This window comes from Schistocerca piceifrons, chromosome 2 (genome assembly GCF_021461385.2).
Source record: "Schistocerca piceifrons isolate TAMUIC-IGC-003096 chromosome 2, iqSchPice1.1, whole genome shotgun sequence".
Lineage (NCBI taxonomy): Eukaryota > Metazoa > Arthropoda > Insecta > Orthoptera > Acrididae > Schistocerca > Schistocerca piceifrons.
In genome coordinates this window covers 144,443,457-144,462,556 of record NC_060139.1, presented here as the reverse complement: position 1 = coordinate 144,462,556, position 19,100 = coordinate 144,443,457, and the positions used below count along the sequence as shown (strand labels likewise).

The 19,100-nt window shown below is 43.6% G+C and overlaps 1 protein-coding gene across 1 annotated transcript in view; it reads right to left on the bottom strand.

The window, feature by feature from the left end:
* Positions 1-520: 520 nt before the first annotated feature.
* Positions 521-19,100, bottom strand: part of LOC124775204 (monocarboxylate transporter 12-like) — a 163,890-nt gene continuing 145,310 nt past the window's right edge. The window contains exons 7-8 of the mRNA XM_047250043.1: positions 5,950-6,156; positions 521-1,521 (exon numbers count right to left, since the gene is read on the bottom strand). Coding sequence (XP_047105999.1) covers positions 1,163-1,521; positions 5,950-6,156 — 566 coding nt within the window. The 3' untranslated portion in view covers positions 521-1,162. The remainder of the gene's footprint in view (positions 1,522-5,949; positions 6,157-19,100) is intronic.

The following is a 19,100-nucleotide window of genomic DNA, read 5'->3' as shown; positions in this document are numbered from 1 at the left end:
AAAAGCTACTAAAAATTCATCAGCAAGTCACCTTTTCAGCGAGATCAGCAGCTGTTGGAAACATCGGACATTCTCAGAAAGCATATTTTACGCATTAGCCTTAATTATTGCAAGCTGTTTTGTTTGTCATAGATTCTGATTTAGCAAGTAAAGAGAACGTAGTAACGACACCTTTCAAGACCACGCCACTTCTGGAAGCCGTTCTCGAACCTATGACTTTCATTCAACGAGGTAGCGACGCTACCCCGAGATAAAGAGATAACTGTATAAAAACCGATTTAACGCTGAACTTACTGGCACAGAACATGAGGACATTCTGAGGCTTTTATTGGTGCACGAAGGCTTTACACGCTTTCGAGGCGGGCATTTTTTACGAACTGCATTTCACTGTGCAGCACGATGTTGCAGGTGCCTAGCTAAGAAGCGAAGGACATTCGATTTTGGGAAAGATTTTGAACAAGAAGGGTATCAAAATGCTAATGTGAAAAGTCAGTCCTGTCTGGAACAGATTCGCCTCATACTCATACAAAACACGTGCCTAATCCAGGAGTAGAAGAAACTTTTTCAGAAAATTAAAATATTATATTGTTCCATCTATTATAAGAAAACTGATGTCACTGTGCATGGGAACACAGGAAGAAGCACAGGTGTTTTTTTTTTTTCCTTTCCACGCCCAGCAGACGCATTGTACCATCGTAGCAAGAGCACAGCGTAATCGCTTCTTTACAGTTACGTATGGCCAACTGCTCAGACCTGTGGTGCCGTTAACGAGAAGTCATTAGGAGCGTGGTGCATACGATGGTGATCTTCTAGACAACTATGGTGGTCGTATAGATACGCAGAATCTGAAGACTAACGGTTGGCGTCCCATGTAGACAAGTGTAACTCCCTTAGAGATACGGCAGTCGGGCGTCAGTCACGTGTGGTACATCACACGGACGTGGTGATGTACTGCAATGGGTCGTTGGCCATCGGATGTTGACGACCAACTGCTTTGGTACACGTACCGTAACTCTATGGCCAAAAGAGGGACACTTTTATCAGCCACGTGATGACCTGCTCGACACGTGTGATGGGCTGGTGACGACCTAGCAAGTTGGGGACCAGCTGTTTGGGATCTGCGCCCCTGATAAAGACACTGGTATCAGCAGCGGGTGAAGCGTCACACGGAGGTGGTGATCTGCTCGACGACCGTGATTGGCTGGTGGCGCCCCAACCCCTCGGGGACGCTCCGGCACGGCCGCACGGGCCGCCAGTACTCGTCGGTCATGGGCAGGTCGAGCGGCGTCGCGAAGGAGATGCTCTTGTGCAGACGAGGTCGACCGCAGACTGTGGCGGGGGTGGAGACGGGAGGCGGCAGGGGCAGCGGGGGCGGGCCGTCCTCCCAGTCGCTGCAGGCACCCGCGCCGCCGTTGCCGCCTCCAGAGCCGCCGCCCACCAGGAAGAGAAGCACCGCCCCCAGCAGCGTCGCCAGCAGCGAGAAGTAGTAGCCCGCCTTGGGGTGGCTCTGGTTGATGTAACCTGCGGCGTTGTCACATCTGTCAGTCTGTCACACAGTTAAAGGCATTCACGGCCGATTCACATAATGAACCGAAAAGAGGAAATCGTGAGTAAAGAGTACGATCAGATATGTGGCATAACAAGTATAACTGGCAACGTCTGCCTTCGTTTTCTCATTTTTTGATGCATTCTTATAAGTATCTAGCCTGATTATCGGTTTATTGAGATCAAATGACTCCACAATGAAGTAAAATGTGCACGCTATAGTAATTCTGTTTCGCTTGATACCGTTCAAAACGTGGGATAACATACAGCCCAAAGTAACTTGCTAGCAACAATAACGCGATCTTTACCTAACAAAGCAAAGCAAAAAATGCAAAATGAGAAAAAGGAAAGCAAAATATACACTTCATAATTTCATTGTGCTGGCTTACTTGTCGTCCAGATAGGGGCTACATTCGGCAGCCGAAAATCAGAAACAAGTTCCCCTGTACCCATGTAAGACACATCTTATGGTACTGTTGCTCAGCATGGTCCACTTAGAATTTCCTCAAGTTTTCCTTCCATATATCACCTCCAGATTCCAATTGTAAGCCCTCCTATCAATTCCCTCCTACTGCTTCATGTTCTTCTTCTTATCCTTCTTCTTCTTCTTCTTCTTCCCTGGCTACTTTGCCCTCCCTCCTCCTCTTTTCTGTTTCTCATTCCTCATTTTTTTCGCTTGTCGCAAAGCTGCGACACGAAGGGAATGGTGCCACTCGCCCGGGCTGTCATACTGCAGTCGCGGCACCGGATCATGTTAGTAAATCATTAATAATCCTAATAGTAAGTGACGGAACAGACATAGCAACTTTGAGCTTGACAACATGTGAAGTGCTCCGCAATATATGTTAAATACATAAAATAAAATATTTTAAAATGGCATAAAAGGCTGAAACGGTGTTGTACTTAAATAAACAATGAAACAGTCAAATGACGGTGTGTTCCTTTAAAAAATAAATAGAAAGGGATAGTATTATTTGGGTTACAGCATTATGGCTATGTTGTAAGTATGAATCTTATGTAGCAAATAATATATACTGGGGAAGTATTTACATACATCAAGGCTGACAGGCGCATACTGTGAACTTGGCTAGCTGCTATCGGCGGTTAAGGATAATAACTCGCTGTGTAAAATGTATAAGTAAAAAGAAATATTAATTTCCTGTAGGCAAAGAAGTCATTAGAGGCAACGAGTGAACACGGCAGGAGAACGAAGTCTGCCACGGCCTTCACAAAGTGATTCAGGAGAACAGCAAAGAACGTGTATGCGCATGATCCCATAAGTCCGGGTAAGCTGCTGCAACGATTCAAGCACTGGTACATCGGTGTATGTGGTTTAAGCTCTCCACCAACTATCTACTTTATGTTTTTCCATTGTTTTCTAAACCAATAAAGCGGATGCTGGCACCATTTACTTTAAAAGGAGGTAGTAGATTTTCTTCCCTTTCTTCGTTCTGTTTCTTAGTATAGTCAGTAAATTAGGGTATGGCAGTTAAGGTGTGCTCTGGGCATCATTTCCTTGGGGATGCAGTTTTGTTCAAAAAATGGTTCAAATGGCTGTGAGCACTATGGGACTTAACAGCTATGGTCATCAGTTCCCTAGAACTTAGAACTACTTAAACCTAACTAACCTAAGGACAGCACACAACACCCAGCCATCACGAGGCAGAGAAAATCCCTGACCCCGCCGGGAATCGAACCCGGGAACCCGGGAAGCGAGAACGCTACCGCACGACCACGAGATGCGGGCTGCAGTTTTGTGACAGATGGAAAAAAATGGAAAACGACCAAAGAAAGTGGGAAGAGGGAGAACGAGGTAAGAGGAGGGAAAAGAATTTCTAGGAGAACAAGAAAAGTAAAAAGCATCGAAGCGCATCATTACGATAATTTGGTGGACATGAAAGAAAATGCTGAGCAGACTCTATTTCACTATTTGACTGTGCAATAAGACGTATTACTCTAAATGGAGATCTATAGAACCGACTGTAACGGGAAATAAATAAGACAGCCACGATTAAATTTAAATTGGCTTGTGTTTCTACAATGCAGTACAAGGAAAATAATCACACAAAATGCTTTCACGGGCAGCAGCTTGCCGTCAATGTCATCACCTTGATTGAGGCTGAGAAATAGTATAAAATGACGATGCAGACGGATAAGGTGACGGAAAGTGCAGCCAAAAAGCTATAGTTGGGTAAATATATGCTGCAATGAGTTGGAGTATGTGTCTCAAATAACAAGCACCAAAGCGCACACTCTAAAACTCCAATAGGCTGCATGGATAAATGTGTTAATAGGAAGCATTTTTTGCGATATTATTAACCGTATATGGAAACAGCAGCATTTGCTCAACAAAACTATACTTCAGGACTAGCAAAGAAACTCTGACAAAAGATGCTCCGTCCATGAGATTTGCTTTTAAAGGTTGCCAGAATGAACGAGCAACCATTAACAAACGAGAGGTCATGGTATCAAAAGAGACAAATTACATTCGATATTGCGATAAAATTAAGCATCAAAATGGTGGTCAGTGAAATACACTATCTGATGAAATGTGTCAGGGCACACACACACATATATATATATATATATATATATATATATATATATATATATATATATATATATATATATATAATGCTGCTTTGACCACCAGATGTTACCAGAGGTGGCCCAGCCAGTATAAAAGATGGCCCGCAGTACCGTGTTGTCAGCAGACATACAGGAACGGCAGAACACGGCGGTCAGCAGAGCTAAGTGGCCTAGTGACTGGATATGACCTGATAAAGAAATCCATCAGAGACATTTGAACCCTTCTGAAGGTGCCCGAGACAACTGTTGGTCACGAAGAAACAACCACATTTCAACCGAGACCAGGCCGACCTCAAAGCACATATTTTTGTATTCAGTGCTAGGTGGAAACGTGTGGTTTGGAATGATGAATCACGGAAATCAGTGGCAATTCGATACAAGGGTTTGAGTTTGCCGACTACCTGGAAAATGGTACTTTCCATCAACTGTGAAGTACGGAAGTGTTCCTGTTATGGTACGAGGGTGTTTTTCTTTTTTAGAGTGTGCTCTCTTTATTGCCATTAAGAAAACAGTAAAGGGTATGACCGCAAGTTACTGGACTTTATACTGCATACCGAAGAGGAACAGCTGAGACGATGGTTGTATCAGCATGGCAACACACCCTTTCATAAAGCAACAATTGTGAGGTAATGGTTTGCTGACAACAACAATCCTGAAATGGACTGGCCTGCTCAGAGTCCGGATGTGGAACACGTTTCGGATGAGGCAGATCGTCGACTTTGCTCCAGATCCCAGCTCCCAACGTAATTATCTTTTTTGCGTCCGCCTCTTGAGAAAGAATGGACTGCCATTCCTCTATAGCAGTGGTTCCCAACAGGTGGTCCGCGGACCTCCAGGGGTCCGCGAGGTTTGCCACATGGGTCCGCAAGATGCTATTAGAATAAAAAATATATTAAATATATTTCGTATGATTACAGATTTTTTGTTTTGGCCGCTTCCAGCATGAGCAGAGCTTTAGCGAACGCTAACTTCTGCGTCTAGCGTCTTTCTAGAGCCAACTGACAGTAGCACACCTTGTATGAAATTAGTGTTTTCTTATTTTTCACACATGTCTACTCAATGCAATCTCAAGTGTAGTACACTTGAAAGATCAATACACTCAGTTTTATTTTTCTCCTGTCATTTTCAGTTCATACTCAATTTTTATTTTTTAAGGAGTTTGTTATACTAAACACCCAGATTTGATGACAAAGATTTTGAGCAATAAACAAAAATTTAACAATAACAATGATGGCTAAATTGATAAAGTTTTAAGCTCAATATTTTTTCAATAATGAATATGTCAATATTCTCTCTAAGTACCAAAAATAGAAAACGTATGAAAAAACTCTTAATTTGGCCTTTTTAGGTACTTGATACTGTGATATGATGCTCGATGATGGGGTCCTCGAGAAAATTTTGTTGGGAACCCCTGCCCTATCCGGACGTCTCTTTGAAAGTATTCCCAGCAAAGTCCAGTCCGTCAGAAAACCAAAGGGCAGACACACCAGCTTTTACTGTCCGCTAATACATTTGACCTGATAATGTACACTTTCATACCAGCCTTCATGAACATGTATTTCAGGCATTGCTCCTCACTGCTCGATGTGATATTCAAAAGCTGGTTGGTTGCATGATACAAGTAATACAGGAGTGTATTTTTGTCAGTTGGGTTCACAACTAATACTGCTGCTGTCTTACATCCCGAATGGAATGAAAGTTTAATCACTTAATATGCTTTATGCGATGAAAACCTCCACAAAGTTTAATAATTATCGTAGTGCTGCTTCATGGTGCGACAGTTTCCCTGGACCTCTATTGTACGCTAGGACCTACCTGTTATTGGCACGCCGAGCAGCAGCGGCAGCGCCTCGGCGCCCTGCACGAAGCCCCAGGCCCGCGCGAAGTAGCGCGAGCGCACGCTCTGCATGGTGAACACCTTGAGCGAGTAGAAGAAGCCGCCGAGGCACACACCATACAGCCACACCACCAGCACGTAGCCGTGGTAGCCCTGCACCGTGCTCAGCGCCAGCAGCGACAGGCCTGCCAACACATATATCACGCGATTCCTCACACGACCGAGGAAAAAAAAAAAAAAAAAAAAAAAACAGATCGTAATCGCAAAATAGTTCTTCAGTCACTTGGAAAAAGATTCAGATACTGCACCCAAATGGATGAAGCCAAGAGAACTACTGGAACGTGATAAAACATGAAAATAACAATTAAGATTTGTGGAATACTGCAACTATTACCGTGACGGTAAGGACTGTGTGTTTCCTTGTGGCATTGCCAGAAGTCAGCAGCTATCTGCTACGGGTTAGCACTGAAAGCTTAGGTGATATTGTTCCTCACGGTATGGGTACATGTATTGGCCTCTGTTATGTGAGGAAATTTTGAAAAGAAACTCCTAAGGATTAGGTAGTGAAGTGAAAGGAAAGGAAATGATCGTCAGAAGGACAGATTCAATATACAGGCTGCCTCACCTGCCCCTACAGTTGTGTTTTATGCAACCTGTTGTGTCTTCAAATACTACACACAAGGTTTTTATATTCTCTCCATCACTACACGCACATTATTAGTCCTTCACAAAAAAATGAACAGCACATTTTTGTAGACAATTGAATGTGGGTGAACTTTTTACAGGGTATGTTTTGGCTAGAGGCAATAGATTCCGAATTATTTGAGAAAAAAGTAAAAAATCGACGTCTAAATACGCTTTTCTTCAATACGAGTCACACGAAAACCGTGGCTTCCACTGAAAATGTATCCCAGTACAAAATTTAGCTACATTACATTTTATTAAAGAAAGTCAGGTTCATTTTTTTCTGTAGGACTAACAGTTTGCATGTAGCGAACGAGCGAATACGAAAATCTCACCAGTAGTTTTTGGAAGGCATTCTGGGTTGCATAAAACCCGCCGGTAGGAGCAGCTGAATCACCCTCTATAAAAGAGGCAGCTACTATCATATGCGTCCGCTATGAGTGGCAAAGGAGGAACTTCCGTCCCTCCCCTCCCATCTCTTGTTGAAATCTGGAGTACAGAGTTTTTATTCAGTACAGAAATATCATGCATATCTAAAAGTGAGTGAACTGCCATATATTCTCGGTAATGCAAGCTTTATATGTCACCTATAAAATTTATTCCATGTAAGTAAGAAAAAACAATTTTAGAGTCTTCAGTGAACAAGACCTGTGATACGGTACCAGAAACTCTCCAGTAACGTGCCGTCATTATTATGAACTAATTGCTAAGGCCGAATGTGATCTCTGAGAAATATTGCACTGATTTCCAATATAACGACTGCTACAGTTTAATGCTCCATCATTAAGACAAAGTGATGCAGCATTAAAATGGGGAAGAACATGACAATGAATCAGTGGTAACCTGATAATGGAACTATCATATTACCTCTATTGATTTAGGGGAATGCAAGAAGAAGTCCAAATTACGATGACAGGTAGAATTTTTAACCTTCATAACACGACTCCAGTTCCTTACTAATATTTCACTGTCAGCGATGACAGACAGTTTCAATAGAAATTTGTAAATACAAGGTGGCTGCACAGGTTTCAAGACCACTGCTAAGAGGGAGAAGGGCGTTTTCTTTCAGGCCTCAGGATCTATTGATTAGTTTGATGCAGTTTTCGTTTCACGTATATCCTAGTGCACAGCAGAACTCTACGAAGTTCACAAATGGGCAGCTCAAAGTCAGCCTTACGCACATACCTTGGCAAAACGGGACATATTGCCACAAACGTGGACTGCAATTTGTTATACACCATCAGGAGAAAGATCTGACTCTCAGGAACACTCCCATGACACACTTTAAATAACCAGATGGAAATGAGATGCTGCCGTTTTTCAAGTAATTCTCATTGTTTAAAAAGTGAAATGTAATACCTCGGATCATATGAGACTTTTTTATTCACTTTTGGTACCTTATTTCCTCACTATGTAGCTTTCTAACATTCCGACTTATACTGTGAGCTTGGTTTTACTGTGTTCCCAGTTATAGTGTTCTACTGTTAAGGCACTCCCCACCTATCGGATTTGATAATCCCGCCACGCCTATCAAGTGCTGTGGTCTTCCACCGTTCACTAGCGTCTCCGGTCGTATGGAGATCCACGCAAGTTTAGTAACCAGCGGACCACTTCCAATACTTTACTCTTGCATAACGCACTACAGAGGATTATTTGAATTTCGTGAATTGTTGTATTTAGACATTCAAGTTATGCTAGGTGGTTCATTAATCTGTTCTTCTGGTTCCTAAGCTTACCTATACTAATGGGCTCCTCTATTATCTGACATTTATTCACGGTTCTTACTAGTTCTTGGTAAACATCTTAAATAAAATTTCTAACATGTGTGAGACTGGTTCTGATCTATCTTCCTACCACAGTTGCGAAAGGACGCTTTGTGAGTGTTTCAGAAATTTGGTGTTGAACCTACTGCCTGCAAGGTAGGAAAATACCATCTCACGCACGCAGAGTTCAGAAGAGTGCAGCAGTACGGTCAGTGATGTACTCGTAATCAGGCAATGATATCAGTGTCAAATCCACTGCAATCCTCGTACAGGAAACGTAATCGCTAACAGAAATTAGTGTATGGGTTCAGGCATAACTATGTATTAGCGAAAATGATGGTTTTACTCTATGACTTCATGACATACACTCCTGGAAATTGAAATAAGAACACCGTGAATTCATTGTCCCAGGAAGGGGAAACTTTATTGACACATTCCTGGGGTCAGATACATCACATGATCACACTGACAGAACCACAGGCACATAGACACAGGCAACAGAGCATGCACAATGTCGGCACTAGTACAGTGTATATCCACCTTTCGCAGCAATGCAGGCTGCTATTCTCCCATGGAGACGATCGTAGAGATGCTGGATGTAGTCCTGTGGAACGGCTTGCCATGCCATTTCCACCTGGCGCCTCAGTTGGACCAGCGTTCGTGCTGGACGTGCAGACCGCGTGAGACGACGCTTCATCCAGTCCCAAACATGCTCAATGGGAGACAGATCCGCAGATCTTGCTGGCCAGGATAGTTGACTTACACCTTCTAGAACACGTTGGGTGGCACGGGATACATGCGGACGTGCATTGTCCCGTTGGAACAGCAAGTTCCCTTGCCGGTCTAGGAATGGTAGAACGATGGGTTCGATGACGGTTTGGATGTACCGTGCACTATTCAGTGTCCCCTCGACGATCACCAGTGGTGTACGGCCAGTGTAGGAGATCGCTCCCCACACCATGATGCCGGGTGTTGGCCCTGTGTGCCTCGGTCGTATGCAGTCCTGATTGTGGCGCTCACCTGCACGGCGCCAAACACGCATACGACCATCATTGGCACCAAGGCAGAAGCGACTCTCATCGCTGAAGACGACACGTCTCCATTCGTCCCTCCATTCACGCCTGTCGCGACACCACTGGAGGCGGGCTGCACGATGTTGGGGCGTGAGCGGAAGACGGTCTAACGGTGTGCGGGACCGTAGCCCTGCTTCATGGAGACGGTTGCGAATGGTTCTCGCCGATACCCCAGGAGCAACAGTGTCCCTAATTTGCTGGGAAGTGGCGGTGCGGTCCCCTACGGCACTGCGTAGGATCCTACGGTCTTGGCGTGCATCCGTGCGTCGCTGCGGTCCGGTCCCAGGTCGACGGGCACGTGCACCTTCCGCCGACCACTGGCGACAACATCGATGTACTGTGGAGACCTCACGCCCCACGTGTTGAGCAATTCGGCGGTACGTCCACCCGGCCTCCCGCATGCCCACTATACGTCCTCGCTCAAAGTCCGTCAACTGCACATACGGTTCACGTCCACGCTGTCGCGGCATGCTACCAGTGTTAAAGACTGCGATGGAGCTCCGTATGCCACGGCAAACTGGCTGACACTGACGGCGGCGGTGCACAAATGCTGCGCAGCTAGCGCCATTCGACGGCCAACACCGCGGTTCCTGGTGTGTCCGCTGTGCCGTGCGTGTGATCATTGCTTGTAGAGCCCTCTCGCAGTGTTCGGAGCAAGTATGGTGGGTCTGACACACCGGTGTCAATGTGTTCTTTTTTCCATTTCCAGGAGTGTATTATATTAGGTCTACAACTTTGCTTCCGCCGTTTTGCAATAGACGGCAGTAGCGGCATTGGGGTTCGGACGGTTGGTCATAGGTGTAATACAATAAGCATCTGTAAGCATAATGCCATAAAAAATATTAGTCGATTTTTGATTGCATCATAATGTTATTCCCGATTAAGTACGTCCGTACCCATTCCTCGCCATTTGCGGGAAGTTTTAATTTTCAGCTCTAACATGAATAAATCTGAGGCTGTGTCTCTTAAAATGCTGGGTAAGACCAATGGTGAGGGAAGTATTAGTAGAAGAACGTGCAGAGAATGTTTCAACCCCTTAAGAAGGGTGATTCTGATGGCTGCGGAAGAGAGAACGTTTTCGTACCTACTGAAACAGATTATGACAGTCACAGGACATCATTATCGAAAACAATTGATGCGTTCGAGCCCAGCACTGAAACGCAAACGGCCACAATACAGCGATATACACGTAAAGGTAATTTTGGTAGCAGGTCAGTGCTCGATCCCATGTCGCAAAACCCGTCAAAATATCCCTCCCGCCGTATTCTCCATACGTTGTTCCCTATGACTACCAACGTTTTGGATCAGTGGCATACAGTCTGGCTGACCAGCACTTCCGATCATATGAACAACTGCAAAATTGAATCGATTCATGGATCCCCACAAAAGACGCCCAGGTCTTCAGCCACGGGATTCGCATGCTATCCGAAAGATGGGGGAATGTAGTGGTCAGCGATGGTCAATACTATGAATCATATTTTTTTGGTAAGCTTTTCACAATAAAGCCCCGAACTTCGAGAAGAAACCGCGGAAGCAAAGTTGTAGACCTAGTAATAAGTACAGGATGGTAAAATATTGATGTGGGGTGTTCGCAAGTGTGAAACGAAATCCTAACTATTCTAAGGTTCTTTAATAGTAAGATGGTTGAAGACCATGGTTGTGGATCGAAAAAATACAAAAAAGTTAAACATAGTTGGGCCAGAGATATCAGTTACGCTAAAACTACAGAATTAAAATGACCTTTTAATTGACTGTTGTCGGTAAAGAGAAATCAGAAAGAAGCACACAGTTAAAACAGTTCAATAACTTTAGGGTATGAAGCCCTCTATAGCGGCTGATCGATCATTTTCATTAAATCGGATATCTCGCGTTTCTGCTTCACTTAAGCCTGATATGTTTAACTACACATCTTGGTTGAATCTACAATAAAAAAAGGAGGAGAGACGGAGACGACCGCAATTCTGAGTGTCAACTGAATATCACTTTCTGGCATTGGGCGAGCGCACGTCTTTAGCTTTCATCAGCGGCAGCAGTGGCGGCTGTTGGCGCGAGCTGTAAACCTGAGAATCTATTCTATATCTCTCTTGGCTGTTAAACTCTACTCTGACACATTTTCTACATCTGCGGTGAAGCCAGACTCCTAATTGTTCCGCAATTAATTGGCTGGGATAGCGCATACGCCATTGCCCTCAAATCGCTCACAATCGTTAAGTGTTTGTCCTCGGTGTGATTCTCTATACTAAGGACTTTGTAGTTTAACACCTTACAAGTTAAGACGAGCCTGTCAAGAAGTCTTCACATAGTGACTCTCGTAATCGTCTCCACATGGAGCGACTCGCCTCGCTCAAACACTCGACGATTTGCTGCAAGAGAATGAGCGAAATTTTCTCTCGGTAACTTTCCTATATCAAAGCGGGTGGTCATGTGTTTTCTTTGTGGCCAATTACAGCTCCACCCAGTAGAGTTTTTGTAGCCTATGACAGACGTCATTTCTTTCGTAGGGCAGAGGCTAACTTCTGCTATGTAACACTGAGATAAACAACGTTTTGCCGGCCGATGTGGCCGAGCGGTTCTAGGCGCTTCAGACTGGAACCGCGCGACCGCTTCGGTCGCAGGTTCGAATCCTGATTCGGGCATGGATGTGTGTGATGTCCGTAGGTTAGTTAGCTTTAAGTAGTTCTAAGTTCTAGGGGACAGATGATCTCGGATGTTAAGTCCCATAGTGCTCAGGGCCATTTGAACCATTTGATAAAAAGCGTTTTCCTTCATGCGAGTTTTAATACAGATAGTTACAGTGAGTCACCAGTGTTTTGAGTTGGGTTTCTCCAGACGTTTATCATCTCCAGCCATGTGCCTGTAGAAAGGCTTTCCAAAGGGTTGTCATTAAAAGCAGAGACAAGAGCGATTTTTCCCGCCGGCAATCTACGCAGTGGCTCTGGCGTCTCATTGTGTCCGCTAGATTTCCTGCTATGAAGTTTTTGGCCTACATGGGATGGGCGTTGCCATCGTAATATTCTATTTCCCTCAGAACTGCATCTTGTAGTGCGGGTCTGGGAAATTATTTGCATGAAATTACTAGTGTGAGTGCTAGTAGCTTATATTCACGATCTGCTGGATTGTTTATTAGATCTACATATCAATAAAATTCGCACAATTTCACGTAATTATGTCATGTGACACATCGATTTAACAGGAATTGTTTCAGTATTTCAGTGTAAGATGTGTTATTTGTTTGACACCCTAGAAATTCATAAACTTATAAAGTTTTAAATATGGCTAGTCCTTCATCTACATTCAATTTACACATTGATGTACGTGCAGGTCCAACAGCTTAATTAATGTCTTGCTTCTTGATTTTTAATTTTGCATAATTTTATCTTTCTGGTAACCAAGGTGGTTAATGGGTTATGGTTCTCACAGGCAGACGCTCCAGTGATGTATCTTATCTATGCTTCTTGTATTATATTTTAATCATATTTGTTACATTAAATATGGTTCTTTCTACCATAGTGCCTCATCGCCTGCACAATTCGCCTCAATGCACTGCTGCTTATTATTTGTTGATGACTTCCCCTGTTCATGGGGTTGGATTACGTCATAACGGACGTTGTGCGTGTTTCCGTGTCCTTATGTAAGGTATACTACTGTAAGTAGTTTTGTTTTGGTTACTTTTATAACCTATCCGTAATTTTTAATGTATAGATTACAAGATTGCTTTCTTTACTATGTAGAACAACCCGTAGATGCTATTTAATGCAGTAAAACACGTCATTAATGAATCATTACTTAACAGCTGTTTGCTATTTAGTGAAGTTCATTTTACTGTCTAATAAGTTTGCTTGTCTTTCTGGTGTCTCCACGAGGAGGGTCCTTTGTGTTTGCTGGTGGAAATATAAATGATCGGTTTTCCACCCGAACAGCCAATGGTGGGGGCAGGGATCACTGTTATCATTTATTCTTCGATGGATTGGTAACACTGACTTGTATGCTGCTGCTCAGCGTTCCCAAGATAAACTGACAGCTAGGCTTTGAAATAATATGAGTGAAAACTAACTCCTCTATGATCACAGCAGTGCTGATCCAACAATGTGGAACTTCGACATGACAAACGGAGACCCTTCATGTACGAAGGCAGTTGCTTTCTGCACCACCAATCAGGCTTCTAGGGGATCGAGATGCTGTGAAACCCTTAGCGAGACCGTCTATTTATTTTTGCCTATCCATATCAGCTAGTACTTTTGGCTTCGCCTTCCAGTTACTCCCATGTTAACACTGTGAAAACGGGATCTGTGTCCACTGGCGTGCCTTAAAACGAGCACTCCACTAGTTCGCTGTTCTGACCGTTGTCTTAAACATCAGGTTCTTTTTATACTGCAGGCTTAAGTCTCCGTAGCCTCATGTTTGTCAAGCATGATTAAAATCAAGGTCAAGAGGGACTACCACTATTGTTCGTAAATAAGAGTCAACTAAGGACTCAAACAGCTGCATTGTTGGATTGAAACCCATAAATACACTTAGTAGGTTTACACGTTAAACAAAGCAAACAGTACTGAACTGAGTGGGAAAGGTGCTATTACTACGGATAATTATCGGCTAAGCGACCGGCAGACAGCGCCAGGCCAATACGGAGAAATTACACAAACGCAGTCATGGATCATATACGAACAAACAAACACAAAATGAAAAACATGAGGGCGAGCAATATATTCTGTCTAGTGATGGTGCACGGACGTAAAGCTTGAAAGATTATGTGGCCCGTTTTAGTAGTAGCTGCTAGTTATCATCCTAATTTCGATGTATCTGATTGTCACGATTGGTAAGCAACGAGACTGTAGATTCTTCTTGTCGACAAATGTGTCAGCCCTCCCTGGTCTTCCGATACTTTAGCTCCTCAGGTAAACTACAGTAACATGGCACCCGGGCTCTAGGCCCATGTAGTGTGAAGGGTAACAGTAGTAACTGCAGAACACACAAGTTTCCTGTAAAAGATTAAAGCAGCAAAATTAGTCCGACCGCAAGCTTGTGTGTTGTCTGAAACCCCTTCACATAAACAAACCAGTCGACTACCCAGTATGCGGCTACTTCATATAGCGAAGTGTAACACAGTTTATTCTCACAGAGCCAGGAATGCAGCTTGTATTTGTTAGTTCGCCAGATACTGGCGTCTTCTCGCAGCTGAAGACGTCTCTCTGATGTATCCTTCCGCGATGTTCCCATAGACTTATACTTAATGAATAACGCTATCATGGCGAAAATTACTAACGCCCTAATTAAATGGAATCCGCAAAAATTGTGAAAAACAGCTCTATGCATATGCATCATTACTGTCTATTTGGTATCTTCCACATGCCCTCACCTTACAGATAAAAATAAATAACAATCATTATGTTTAGTATTTTATCCATCCTCATCAATTTTAGTAGTATATACCGAAATAATAAGCAACCATTGACATGAAAGAAATTTAGTTTCTTTACCGACTTCGGGTACTGGTAAAGGAATTCAGTTTCTTTTAATACAACTGGTTGCATATTATTTCGTTACAATCAAGAATTATGCTTTCATTAATTAAGTCAAATTTCTGTGTTATTTCTGACCTCAAAGGCTTCTTAAGCTTTAATTCCGCTAAATGTCTTTTATTGATTAAATTCTGCCCTCCCTGGAAGTGTAGCATGACAGGTTGTTGTAAGCAAAGACATTATTTCCTTCTGCGTTGGTGCAAACTAATGAGAGAATTTCGTGTGTATATGCAAATATTAAAATGGCTACAGTAATTCAGATTTCCGATTATAATAATTGCTAGCCATGAAATGCATTTGGTCGATCTCAGTCAAATTTTATTTTGTGTCAGACTATTGAATCAACTCACCGCACGGTGTAAACAGACTGTGAAAAAACTGAAACAAGTGGAAAATCCTAAAAGATACAGATGATTAGTTGTGGCTTGGAAGAAATATTTAGTGCGTCTTCTGTCTTATAGGCACCAGGTAGAAGGATTTAGTGACCTGTAGACACATACGATAGATAATGCGTGCCATTAGTACGTACAAATACATTAACTTTGTTGTGTATTCAGAGAACCCATTTTCCTTTCGGGAGAGTATTTTGAAACTAATATTTTTGCTTCAGATAACGAAAAGAAACTGTGTGGAAATTACGTGTTAGACCGCGCATAAAATAGTTTTGCATCTACCTGTGGAGATCCCGTAGTAGAGAAGAGGACAGTGGTTGTGGTGGTGTTGCATCGGTAGCGTCAGCTGCCAGCGCGCTGTAAGAGAGGTGTAGCTCAACAGCTGAAGCCGACTCACAAGTCGAGAAATCAGCTACAGCCAGCGAGTAGCACGAACAGATGGTGTCAGTACCAACAATAATCGACAAATATGTGCTCTCTGACTAGAGTATGCACCGAATAATGGGCTAGCGCACAAATAACAAAGTCGGCAGTTTCTGACGGTCGAAGGGCACAGCTCAGGAGATGGCAGCAAACTAAGGTGCCCCCCTCCACCCTACCGACTGCTTAGATCGAGAATGTATTTCTGTGCAGGGGCCAGGTTATTTTGCGCGAGCTCCATCACTGACTTTTTCTCTCATTTTGTTATTCTTTGTTTCGTCCATGATTATTTGATAGTGAGATAGAAGGATTTGGCAGTTACTCATTTTTCATGTTCCTTCAAAGTACACAGTAAGGTAAAATGTATAAGACTGGGTTCAGTGTGGGGCGGTGGTGGGGTGAGCGGACTTCTGTAGCCTGTTGGGGGGTTGTGAACCAATGAGGGCTACGGCGGGGACAAAGCCTCTCCGTCGTTTTTAGGTCCCTACTTCCATACAATACAATACAAGGTAAAATGTAAAGTAATTGGATGTATAATTTTCGTCACCATAAGTGTAGCTGTTCCACAGTAATCTTAATTCCTACTTCATGAACATTGTGAAGTCTACAAATTGACTACTGTCATGGAATTTTTTTAAAATAAGAGATATTCAGTACGTTGTTTACTTCACATTATAGTCTTCCAGTCACTGATAAATCTCCAGGGTAATATAGTCGTGCACTAGAACTGTTGGATTACATTTAGTAACTTTGGTTTGTGATTTATAGGTACGAAGTATTACATATATATGTTTAGTATGGAGGGCAGTACAATTGCAGTGTCATGTTTGTTTTTTTTTATGACCAGAGTAGAGGGGGAGACGCAGTACTAACACAGTTTCCTCTCCAGTAATACTGTTATAGATGCCAAGAGTAACATACCCATTTGGCAGATGGACCGGCACCATGAGCGGTCTGTGTCCTTTCTTTTTGATCTACAATAGAGTCACGTTTATCCTGGGACAATTGCACACCTTAGAATGATATCGATCACCGAGCGAGGTGGCGCAGTGGCTACACACTGGAATCACATTTGGGAGGGTGATGGTTCAATCCCGCGTCGAGCCATCCTTATTTAGGTTTTCCATGGTTCTGAGCACTGTGGGACTTAACACCTGAGGTCATCAGTCCCCTAGAACTTAGAACTACTTAAACCTAACTAACTTAAGGACAGCACACACATCCATGCCCGAGGCAGAATTCGAACCTGTGACTGTAGCGGTCGCGCGGCTCCAGACTGAAGCGCCTAGAACCGCTTGGCCACAATGGCCAACTAGGTTTTCCATGATATCCCTAAATCACTCCAGGAAAATGCTGGGGTGGTTCCTTTGAAAGGGCACAGCCCACTCCCTTCCCTGTCCTTCCCTAATCCGACAAGACCGATGACCTCGTTGTTTGCTCTCCTCTTCCAAACAACCCAACCCAACCTAATGATATCGAACTGCACGCCATCACCCCAGCTCTACTCACAGGGGAAATTCTTGTGACTGTAACATCCATTTTAAGATGTTTTTCTCATCACGATTGGAAAAGTCGCTACCCACGGATCCAGTGCCAACGAGATTCTATGCATTAAAGATATAGAGTAAAAAAAAAAACCTGAAAGTCATTTTCTACAATTTATGGGTATCGACAGAAGAATTTTGAAGTTAGTTGAACCATTAAGGTAAGGAATGAGCAGATTCTTCTCATAACCGATGAAAACAGGAGCATATGAACACACTGACAATATGAATGGGCAGGATGCTAGGACATGTGTTAAAACATCAGAGAATAACTTCCATAGTACTAGAGTGAGGTGTATAGGGCAAAAACTGTAGAGGAAGTAAGAGAGGACACGTTCATCTATTTTTTGCACATGGAAAACTATTAAAGATTTTATTACAACCTGACACACCTTGAGAGAGACTAGAAAGTTAATAGCCTGAGCAGATGCTGATGGAGTCTGGTGGGGTGCTAAAAGCATGAGGTATTTTTATGACCCTTAGCTCGTAGAAATGGCTTGTTGGGAGTTGAAAGCAATTGGCGGCAAGCCAATCCCTTAGTAAATCTTGCCGGACAGGCCCACAGCTGTACAGGGCAGATAGGGCAGCCCCTCATCAAGACAGGACTCCAGCAGAACCATGCGACGCTACCTGCCACAGCTCCAGTGGAAGCCTGAGCTGGGGCAGCGGTCTACACAGTGAACGAGTCTACACAGTGTAGTCCTAAACTGGGCATTATGTGCAGAGTCAAGTGTAATAAAAATTCACAAGTTTTCGTGTTTGCGGATAGTGCAAATAGGCCAGTGAACCACTTCCTTCAGCTGCCTCGGTTGTGTAAGAAAAGTCTGGTGTCTGAAAAATTTTGGAGACAGAATTTTTATTACAGCTTATAGCTAGGACTAATGAGCTCCAAGGCAGAGCTGATTTAGACAAAGATCTTTGAGACTGTATCTGTTCGCTTGTTGCTGTGGGAAGAGACATGACTTCTGAAAAAAAATCAGCCCTTCTCCCTCTGTGAAAATTAAAAAAAAGGTAGTAACTGGTGGTTTCCTTTCTTTCAGAGACGCCGGTTTCATAACTCTCACCCTGGTTGGACATGAGTTTATGATGCCATGTGGGAGAGGAGATTTAGCGCCTCTAAAGCCTTGTGATTGGCTCAAGACAGGGTGAAAGTGATGCCGTTCGTGCACTTTGCAGGAAAACGAAATTATTTTTCTGGAATGGTGTGAAGCACTTGGGTGTGGGAATTTGGTCTGGTAAGCACTTCGGGTCGAAGCTCTGGCATGTGTGGTTGGTACTTGGGACCTGTCCTGAGAATTACTTCACTTGCGAGTAGTTTCGACTGAGCAGCGTGTGGTGAAGTTCTTACTGTACCGACAGTGTGACTTTAAACGTCTCAGACTACTCGTTTGCTGAGGGCACACTTATTCGTTTTTGGTTTACCAGTCTTGATGTTTGGTATCCTTGTGGGCTCTGTCGTATTTGTGAGACTCACTGGTCCTTGGTACGACCAGCAAACAGGTGTGTCACACACTGAAATCTGCCATGATTTCATGGCTCTGGAAGAGAGTACATTGTGATCTGTCTGCCTGATCGCTAGATCATGAGATTTTCGCATTTCTTTCGTGGCCGCGATCGATTCACAGGTGCTGCCTCCACGTCTCATCTCCGCCGCACACATCTCGCCAGCTGCAAGTTACATCGCCACACGAAACAAACAGGGTAACGTGCTGCTGCTCCGGCATTGTCAGAGCG